At 38.6% G+C, this 10,879-nt stretch overlaps 1 protein-coding gene across 1 annotated transcript; it reads right to left on the reverse strand.

Annotated features, from left to right (window-relative positions):
• Positions 1 to 3,160: 3,160 nt before the first annotated feature.
• AGR3 (anterior gradient 3) lies at positions 3,161 to 9,478 on the reverse strand. Its single transcript, XM_010137226.1, has 7 exons — positions 9,373 to 9,478; positions 7,169 to 7,232; positions 6,111 to 6,163; positions 5,409 to 5,485; positions 5,105 to 5,168; positions 3,966 to 4,049; positions 3,161 to 3,210 (listed from the first exon to the last, which is right to left on the reverse strand). The coding sequence occupies exons 1-7, from the start codon at positions 9,476 to 9,478 to the stop codon at positions 3,161 to 3,163; spliced, it is 498 nt and encodes a 165-aa protein (XP_010135528.1).
• Positions 9,479 to 10,879: the final 1,401 nt, after the last annotated feature.

A 10,879-nucleotide genomic window follows, 5' to 3' on the forward strand; every position in this document is an offset into this window, starting at 1 on the left:
TGTCTCTTACCAGCAAGTGTTATCAGCAGCGAAGAATGAATAAACGTGATGTCAAGTGAGTGGGGTTAGCCAATATGCTCTATCCTCAGAGCGAAGGCTACACATCAGGATTTCTCAGGACAGTAAACTCAGTGAGGTCAGCCACAGGCATGAGATTGGGTAATCTTATTTCAAAGATGTGTCCTTGCATCTAGGAATAGCTCTTGCATGATAGCTATTCTTCTGCTGTGAGGGCCAACCTTCATCTCTATAACCCTGACACTTTAAATTGGTTTTGCAATTTTGCTCTAGTCAGTTAAATAAACAGGTCTCTTTTTCCCATTCACTTAAAGTAGTGACTTGTATTTTTAGCTGATAATTCTCTAAAAGCAGTGAAATTAGAATTCCAGATGAATAATCCCACTGGGTTGGGGCTGTTGACTTTGCAGAATGGTTGATGTTGGAAGAGACCTCAGGAGATCATCTGGTCCAACCTCTTGCTCAAGGAGGGCCACCTAGGGCCAGTTCCCCAGGACTGTGTCCAGATAGCTTCTGAATATTTCCAAGGATGGAGACTCCATCTTCCTGGGCATCCTGTGCCAGTGCTTGGTCGTTCTCACAGTAAAAAAATGTTTCCAGATGTTCAGATGGAGTCTCCTGTATTTAAGTTTGTGTCTGTTGTCTCTGGTCCTCTCACTGGGAACCACTGAAAAGAGCCTGGCTCTACTCTCTTTTCACCCTCTCTTCAGGTATTTATGTATATTACCAAGATCACCCCCTGAGCCTTGTCTTACAGAGCTACAGTGATGTGACATCAGACTGTGTTCGTGGTTTCCCTCTCTAGTATGGAAATGTATTAAATTTTAATGTGAAGAGTGACGGCCATCAGCACAAAAAGGAAGTAATCTCTGGGTTTGGGCTGTATATGTGTGTGTGTACGTACTTATCAGGAAAGAAGAATTAAAGTGCTAATCCACTGTGTAATCCCAAAGGGTCCCTCAGCTCTCTCCAGCATTTGTATGCACGAGGATACCCTTGTTTTATTGAAAGGCTGATGGAATATCTGGACTGACTAGGGTAATCCATGAGAGCAGTCTTTAATGGCAGACACTGCCATCATTGCAATTAATGGAATAGCAGTAGAGGCAAAGAAACAAGAGTATCATGGACAAAGATGTAATCATTAGAGCTGAAGAGAGGAAAACAGATTTGTTTTGCAGCTGTTTTTCCTATCCAAAGTGGAAAGGTTTTGTTTCACACTGGAATGAAAGCATAGCCATGCAAATACTTCCACAGGTACAGCCTTCCCTCAAATATCCATCCAGAGCCTGAAACCTTAGTCTTCCAAATCTTAAATAGGTGAAACAGGCACTGGCTGATAGTGTAATCACCCCACGTTTGATTTCCTGCTTGTATTAGAGCAGACGTTGTGTCAAGTCACTGTCTCCAATAATATCAGCTAATGTTGTTGAAAGTGAATTTATAGATGGACAAAATTTGCCTGCAATATGACAGCAAAGACCCACCACTTTCCACCTACTCTTTTTTAGTTCTGCTTTGAATCTACCACTCCTAGGCATTTCCTAATTTATTTTGTGCTGTATTTCTCTCTGAAGTAAATCTTCTCTTGACCCTACTTTGAGCGTGCTGCTGTGGCTATCCCGTGTCATCTCTGGCAGCTAGCTCACATACTTCTCTCCTGAACATCTCTGGCTTGCTCAAAAAAGAGTGTGCCCACAGTCTGGGAAATGTTGCCAACTGGAATAGATATGGACATAAGTGAGTAGAGTTAAACACAACTCAAAGGAATGTGACTACTAGTTTAATTTTGTTTCTAGCATTTTCCCATAGGTTAAAAAATCATTTAACTGATTATGAAGACAATATGCTGTTAATGATGAATACAAGAATATTTTGTCTCAGTGTGCAGTAGTGTAGTGTAGATCCAAATTTTACATAGGTATGAAGACATAGATAGGTGCAATATAACTCATTTGTGACAAATCAATACTAAATAATACAAATTAGCAAAGCAGTCCTGCAAAGATATCTTCCTTCATCTGTTATATGTGTATCCAGGCACCATCATAGGAAATGGCAGGTAGGACAAACAAGCGACACTGGTGCTTTGCACATAGCGTAACTTATGTCTTGCACTGCAGGTGAATCACTTACTGTCTTGCTCTAATGGAAAAGGTCGCTGCTGGGACAACAACTGACTTCAGCTTTTTACTCAAAACAGGTGTCTGCCCTTGCATACAGTGATCCTGGGGAAATTTTGTGAAGACTTTGTATGTATGGATCCCCTCACTAAACTGCCACCATGATGTCTGGATTGGGATGGCACAGAAAAAGGAGGGAATGATGTGGGGTAAACTTCACATGACTGAGGTGCCATTTACATGAAACGAGCCAGGACAAGCCTGCTCAAGAATCACTTGGCCTCAGGTGTGGAATTCTGGGACTACCTCCTTACATCTCTCTTGTTTCACTGTATCTTTATCACAGCAAAACCTGTAGTTGCTATTCAATGATTTTAACCTCACTGGGACCACACGCTTAATGCAAAATGTCTGTTCTGTTTTCAGCTATCAGAATGAGAGTTAAAGAATTACGCAGAAGAAAGGTAAGCCCAGATCACCGTGTAAGTTATTTCAGTATCTATAGGAAGAGCCTTCATTTCTGATTTGCCATCAAAGTTTCTTTTCCTTTAACAAGAAATAAGTGCATAAAGTTACACTATCAACTTACAACCTTCTTGCAATAATAATGAGGAGTTGAATGGAGCTATTAACTTCTGTAATAAACTGCAAAAAGACATCAAAAACGTTCATTAGATCTCTCGATCAGAAGTCATTGCTGAATTAACAGATTCATAGTTGGATTCATAAAATACAACTCAATGTTGCTGCACCTTAAACAACCTCTTTCCATTATTCTGATAATTAATCTCAGTGTTTATTTAACAGATTTCTCCTCTTGTTTTCCAAATGATGTGGTAGTCTTTCTATGTTTGTTCTTCAAATTATGCATATAAATTTCTTACAAAATCAGATATACCAAAGCTGCTTGGTAAGAGTTAAAGATGCTAGTAAAGATAGAGAACTAAAATAATTTAAAATGTTAGGTTTCCTAGCACAGCTTCACCTCGTAGAGGCTATGGTCATTTCACTGTTGCTGGTTACAGTTCTGTCTGAATAAGGCGAAGTGCTTTCTTCATGTTCTCTATTACTGAAAGAAAAATATATAAGAATGGTAAAAAAGTACTTAAAGCGCATTTGTACAATTAACCCACCTGCTTTGATTAGTAAATTGTTCACATTAAAGTTAATTTATGGTCACACATATTTCAGAGCTTTCTATTGTGAAAATTCTGGCATTGATACTAAAGCAGAAGGTAAAAAGTTTTATGAATCAAAATGTTTGACTTAAAAGGATTTGACAAGACTCCTTTGAACGCCATAATTCTCAATACCCAGCCTGGTAATCAGATGCGACCTGCATGTTTGTGGTGAGATTCTGCACTGGTGTCAGATAGATGGTATAGGGTAAGGACTGGCTCAACCTGAAAAATCACATTCCTGTCTGCAGTATGGGTGTTAGGTGCTACCCAGGTAACCACCAGCATTTCATTACCGATTCTCTCCCACCACTGACTGTTTACCCAGTGCAACCGGACACCTTTGAGCATAGTGACTTTCACTGTTCTCAAGCAAACTGCTCTGATCTTGATCCTGAGTGTTCTCATCCATGATCCTTACATTTGCCTTACCTGAGAAGTCTCAGGAAATTCAGTGGGACAATAGCTGTGCTTAAGTGTTTTGCTAGAACAGGTTAGACTTATATTTCATTTCAAATGCTCACACACAGTCTTTATTCGTTACTTTGAGATCTTAATGGATTCTCAGGCACAAATGACTGGAACAGGGTGTATCTGACTGGTCACAATGTGAAATGCAAAGTAACACAACAAAGGGGACACTTACAGAACGGTATGTCTTGTGGTTCGTAAGTGTAAAGCCGGTTGGAGTATCTTCCTGTGATATCAGCTCTTACTGTGAGAGATGGGTCTGGAAAAAGAATCGTATTAAAACACTGCTTTCCATTCCCACAACAGCTGTGGGCAAAGTCCATGGCACTCCTTTGACAGCCCTCTTTCTGAGGTGTTCAGTTTTCATCAACGAGGCAATTATGAAGCCGTTACACTCTGTTCCAACCAGCTGCTCTTGGAGAAATCCTGAACAAAGCTAGTGCTCTTTTTCACATTATGCAAATATTTTTAAGTGATGGGTTACACATGCATTTCACCAACTTTTAAATAAATATATTCCGTTTAACAAGTTCTGAGGTTACATCAGGAGAGGTTAATTTGACTGGATGCACACTTGGCGAGGGTCATGTGTACCTAAGGCAACATTAGCATGACCTACTAGAGCCTTCAGAATGAAAATCTTGTGATTAATAATGTTTCCACCATGAAAGCAAGTTGTTGTGGACATCTCTTCTCCCAGGTCCCCTTCCAAGCTTTTTGTAAATTAACTGAGTTCTGTTAATGCATTCTCTCTGAGTGTGGGCTTCATCTCCCCTAACTTTGGATGTCAGCCCAGAGCTGGTCACTCTAGGCTCCCTGCACAGCCAGTGAACGGGAACAGCACTCTGGAGCATGATTCATTCCATCTGTTCCAGGAATCAGCTTTACGGTGGGATAGGTCATTCCTTAGATGCCACTATTGACTTGCACTGTGGTAATGTCCACACTGTAGATATCTACATTCAGTCAGATATTTGACTGTTTTCAGTAAGCTTTGTCTCATAACAGCAGTAGCAGGAGTACGTACAGAGAGCAAAAGCTCAGGTGCTAGCAGATATTTAACATCCTGCCCCCAAGCACAAACGAGATACCCTGCAGAATGTATCTGTAACCTAAGGAAGTTTACAAGGATCAAAGCCTGCGAGAGAGGGAGAACGGAACTCAAATCTGCCAAGTTCTGGACTAATCCCATGGTAACGAGAAATTCTGAACTACTTTCTTTTGGCAAAATGAACACTTTTTATGTCCCCAAAGGAGGACACCGACATAGACTCAGGTATCACAACTTTGAAGACACACAAACACTGTACATACCTATGAACATGATTCGAGGCACGTATTGTCCATCAGGTGACAGGTTTTTGTCTGTGGTTTCATGCTGGCAGAGAAAATTAAAATATTTCTGTAAATTTTGTTGAAGTATTATGACCTGTGAATAGTCTTATACCAGAGGACAAAAACAAAAAAGATACTACTTCTGTGTGTACACACATGCACAAATGCCTAAAATGGAAATGCCAGGGATACTTAGCTAAAATGACATGAAAAAGCAAGGCAAAGAAAGAGAAAACACAGGCCAGAAAGAGATACCAGTCAAACCACCCCAAACCCTTCATACCATGAGGTTCAGCATAACGAAGTTATTTTGGGCCATTTCCTGTATCTCTTCATTTTCTGCAAAGGCTTTCTTCAGTGCTAGAAAAGACATGTTCGTTTTGAAGTCCATGTCAATCACCGCCTTTCCTTCTGCATTTAGGCGCTATGTTGGCTGGAGACTGGCCACATTGTTCCTGTCTCTGCTGATTTGCGTTCCTGAGGAGACACTTAAGGGCTCTATCCCTGTTCTGGTTTTTTTGACCCATGTCAGTACAACTTCCCGGCTTTGAAAATGGAAACTCTCTTCTGCTATTTATGAAGCCTGTCGTCTCAATGGATCCCATGTCTCAGCTTGACAAAAGTGCATTATTCTCAGAAAATTCTTATTAGATCGATTTCAGCAGCCCTGTCCTCATCTCTTTCTTTAGTTACCAGTTCAGGAGGGCCAAACAATATTAAATCTGTTCAATGAGTCGGTAGCAAATCTGTGTCTCTTAGTTTGAACTGACGAGGGCTGCATATAGCAGGACAGCAGCACTGAGATTTTTTTCATGTTCTTTGTTTGATGGTTTTGTACCAGAGTTTTGTAAATAACAGTAACACAACTTTTCAAATACATTTTCATTTACCTACTTATTTAAACAATTTTCGGTAAGTGTGAGCTTAGGTGCAGTTTCTTATAAAAATATTTGCAAAATTTTAACTCTAAAAAAATTAAAATTACCTTGGCAGTATTGACAGTCTTCCAGATGATGAATTACCATTAGTGGCCTGTTACTTTATTAATAATAATAAAACATGTAGTTAGATCATTTGACAAGAACGCAATGACCCATGTCATTTTACTATCAGTCTGGAAAAGGCAAATTATATTTAATCTTATGATAACCTGCAGTAAATCCATACAGACATTCTATAAAGAATTACAGATATTTTTGATCAAGAGAAAGGAACATAACTCCTTTATAAAAGAAATAGATTTTCTATATGTAAATAGGTTTTCTAAAGTAAGAAATCGTACAAGAAAAAACAGGACCATCATCATCTCATTCCCAGTTAGTGTATAATCAAACTGAAAGGGTATTTAATATTGCTCAGGTGTGAAGTTCTCCATTATTAATAAAATAAAAACAATCTTTATGAACTGGAATAAAATATTTTTTATAAAATTGGGTTTGTCATTCAATGCTACCCATGAAAATGTTCATGTTTTTTAAGATTTCCTGAACACGTACACTGTAAATTATTGTTTTCTGTAAATAGTTTTGTGAAATATAAAAATTTTTATATTTTTGGATGTCAAAACATAAAACAATTATGTACACTTTCTCCTGTTTTTTTTTTTAAACTACCGCTACTGTTCAGCAATATAGTTACTAATGCTTGATCTGCTATCACTGTCAGGAATTGTTCAGTCCCTAGCCATTTTCACATAGGGTATGTGAAATTCATTGCCTTTTATGTTTAAAAGAATTTGTTTCAATTTAACAGTAGCTCATGCTACACTATTAATATCTAAAATTAAATGTAAAAAGATTTAAATATGTTGTTATGAAGCTTCAGATATATTTTCAGCTGAGTTCCAGAGGAGATTCAGATTGGAACTTACATTTCTACCAACATAGTGAGAAACAGCTTTTATTTATAGAGACAAAACTGGTTTTAATTAATTGAATGGTCTGCAGATCAGCTGTCATGGAGTTTCCGTGTTCTGTTTCACCATAGTATATTCAGGCATGTCTGATTAACAGCTGTCTTTCAAACTATTTTTTAATCTCTTACCTTTTTTTCGCTTGATAAAGCCCTTCTTCATAAGTTTGTACCCAAGTAATTTCATCTCCCCATCCTAGAAATACAAGAAAAGGATTAACTGGTGGCCAGACAACTTAAAACAAATTCCCTTTTTTATATTTATCAATAGTTGTACACAAATAGGATTTGGTTTTTTTAGTCAAAGGTTCCCAAACGTTGTGGATGTGGTAATTCTACATCTCCTGACTGGTGCACTGGAAGATTCAAAAAACCCAAACCACCCCCAAACCCACCAAACGCCCTCATCTGGTTGCATATTCAGTTCAAGTCCTTTGGCAACCTGTTAGATCTCTCTCTAAATACTCGGGGGTCCCTAAATCAGCACTCAAATCTTTTATATCTTTGTATCATCTGCTCCATACTTCATGTAGACCCTGGATCTTAAAGCAGAAGTTGGCTTATAAAAGAGAGAAAAATGAAATATGACAGATCAAATAAGATCAACTTCAATTTGAACAGTGTTAGAACAGTCTCAGGTTGTAAACTTTACTCCTGAGTAATGAATTTCAATCTCTGGAGTTCCAAGTACGTAATTTAATTAAATAATTTACTAAAAGAATCATGGTTAAATAAAAAATCTCCGCCAAAATAAAATCCTAATGATTCATCAGCTTCATAGCTCATCCATAGCTGATGATACAAAACATAAACTGTTCAGCTGGTTTCATGCCTTCAGATCCCAGAGACGCCAGCCCCTGTGTAGTAGATCCCTGCCTCCCAAGCAGTGTTGCTCCATTCATAATGGCCCTCATGGGAGCTTAGAACAGCTTCTGTATCTGGACCAGGGTAAGGCTCTGTTTCTTCTGCGCTGTCTGGACAGCCCTTGGACCAGCTTTGGTTATGCAGAGATTTGCCGCTAGCTTTCTCACGGGTAGGTTGCTTGTGACACTACTAGCTCATCTCTTCTTTCAGGAGAGTGATTTCTGTCACAGATCTGTCTGGTTGATAGTGGGTTTCCAGCGTGTTGACCAGTGCATTCTCAGCCCTGGCAGAAAACTACTGCTGATGCAGGTAATTACTCAGAAGAGTCAGCAAGTGTCATTTTGCAGTAGGTTTAAATATTCTCCTTTGATCTGTGAAAATTACAGATACAGTGCTCAAGGCATCCCTAAAATCAGAATCAGAAAACTGACACTTGCTTTCTGTGACTAATTTTTTCAAAATTGTCGTAATAGAAGGGATCTTGTTCTCTTTTTATACGCTTAGGCTTAGTGGGAATAATAAATCCTGATCTAAGTAAGATAGGCAGTAGATGCTGGATTGTTGAAAACCTTTCTCTAGGGTTTCTTCTCACACCACTTACAAGAAGTGATTTGCCGTTTCTCTTTGGTTAGTCCAGCTGTTGCGTGATTTTGACAAGTGCTCCCCGAGCTATTAGGCTCAGATGGGGCCTCTGTGGCAGGTGGAGCTTTGCCAGGGATTTATATGGGAAGACCTCAGAGGTGAGCTGTGAGGTCTGCAGGTTTTGCACAGCTTGCAGAAGAGGTCAGGAAGGGAGCTAGAGCTTTTTTGGGGTGAATAGGCCTGAAAGGAGGGGGGGAATGGAGAAGAGGAAAAGACCTTGGTAAGGTATTTCTCTGCTTGTATTTGTAAGGACTGATCAGATATAAATAACTTAAAATAGGGTCTTCAGTGAACAGCCAGGTTGAAAATTGTGCACCACAAAGAAGTGAATTGTTCACTGCAAATCACAACTGTGACTATCTGATGAAAAACAAAAGAAAAAGAGAGTCTTGCAGAAAAGTCCACCAGTGGCTCAAACTGTTGTTCTGTGTATAAAAATGGGTCTGTAGAAAAATTGTTACATAAGTGTTTCAGTAGTAAATATGTTACCATTGTAAAATGTTTTTTAAACGGTATATGAAAGAATATTTTTCCAGTGATGGTCCTAGAAATACATGCCGATTTGAGAGACTCGGTTTAGGTTATTTGCTTCTACTAGGTCACCGTGAGTTATATAATTTATGCAGGTTATATGAGGCCCTCAGCCACATCCTTAAGAACAAACTGATGGAGTGAAACGACATAAAATAAGAAGATGCGCTACTTAGAGTGTCACTCACACTAGAGAAACACTCCTCAGTAAGTACAGATGTGCTTCCACGTACGCTCTAAATAAAAACATTTGCTGGCCTATGTGTAAGGAGGTAGCTACATGTGGTAATATACAGTACCTCGTGACAGTGTTTGAGGTGCACGTTTTTCCTTTTTGACTGCCATCGCCAGGTTGGAAGAGACTGCAATTAGCAGGAGGGACAAGGCCAAGGTTGAATGGAGCATTATTTCCCTTTCAATGCAGCGAGGAAACTAGAAAACAAAACAACAGCTTTAGTTGCATGGATTTGTCACCTGGCACCGTGGAAGTCAATGTGTTAGTGGTACCCTAACAATCCGTAGAGACAGTTTTGGTTATTTTCAGAAACGCTGTTCTTTGTGAGAAAAGTGCAAAACGGAGGTGCTTGCTTTTATCTGCAACATTGCTTTCAGCTGTCAAAATTAGGCTGCAGGGGACAGTTCTCACTACAGTGTGGTCAGGAGAACAAGGTTAATCTCACTTCATTTCTGTTCACCCAGCATTTGATTCTGATCAACTAGTTCAATTTCAAGACAGTGCTACTAGTTTTTTGTTCTGTAAGTTTTTTAATTTCAGTGAAATGTAATAGCATGGGATCTTTTTTATGGATAGCAGGCTTTTTGGTCATAAGATGTCTCATGATATCCTGCTTAATAAAATAGGAAAATTGACAAATATTTCCTTCCAGGTATAATGCATTTTAAATTGGCAAATCTCTCCAGAATGTTGAAATGGCCATATTTTTTTTTTTAGCTTGCACTCTGTGAACCACGATGTTAAAGACTGTGAGTTACATGTCAAAGAAATTTTCAACCATTTCTCACAATGAAAACTCAAAAAATTTCCCCATTCTTCATGACACTTTAAAATCCTGTTGAATAAAACAATCCATCTGTGCTCCTGGCTGTTTCAGTGTTCTGAAGATGTTTGCTCCTCTTTCTGACAAAGATAATCATAAGAAATTCTGGACTTGATAAAAGTCAGATAACAAAAGCAACGTTTGAGGAAAAAAATTATAAAGTAAACTTTTTTTTATAATTGTTAAGTTTTCTTTCCACCTGATACAATCATCTTTGGGCATTAAAGCTCTGATATTCAGGTGGATTCCTGATGGTTTGAAGTAAGGGGAAAATTATAGCTCATGTAGTCCAGTCAGTTTATCAGTTCTTGCTGGAGATTCTGCTTTTCAGAGGCTGAGTTTTAGGAGTTACCAGGATGACTGTCGAGAAATTGCTTTGACTTAAAAAAAAAAAAAAAATCCCCCAAAGCACTTCTGTCTCTATCAATAAAGAAAATTTCAAACTTGAATTTAAAAGTGATATCCATGATGGGATTACAGCCTTGAGCACCGGCAGAAGAAGATGCTTTGTGCTTCTCAGGACAGAAAGGCATGAAAAATGCAGCAGCTTTTATCCTTACTTTAATGAATTTCTCAGCATTACTAAACCCACTGTTAACAGTTCAATTTGTAGTTCAATTCAAACTCCACTTCCAAAACTTGGCAATCTCAATGCAAGAAAAGCATTCTGTTCAAGTGACTGGGGAACAATTTGCATGTTAAAATGTGCAAAATTTTAGAGAAAAATAAAGAAGTATCATCTTGTAGT

This window comes from Buceros rhinoceros, unplaced genomic scaffold, assembly GCF_000710305.1.
Source record: "Buceros rhinoceros silvestris isolate BGI_N320 unplaced genomic scaffold, ASM71030v1 scaffold16915, whole genome shotgun sequence".
NCBI lineage: Eukaryota > Metazoa > Chordata > Aves > Bucerotiformes > Bucerotidae > Buceros > Buceros rhinoceros.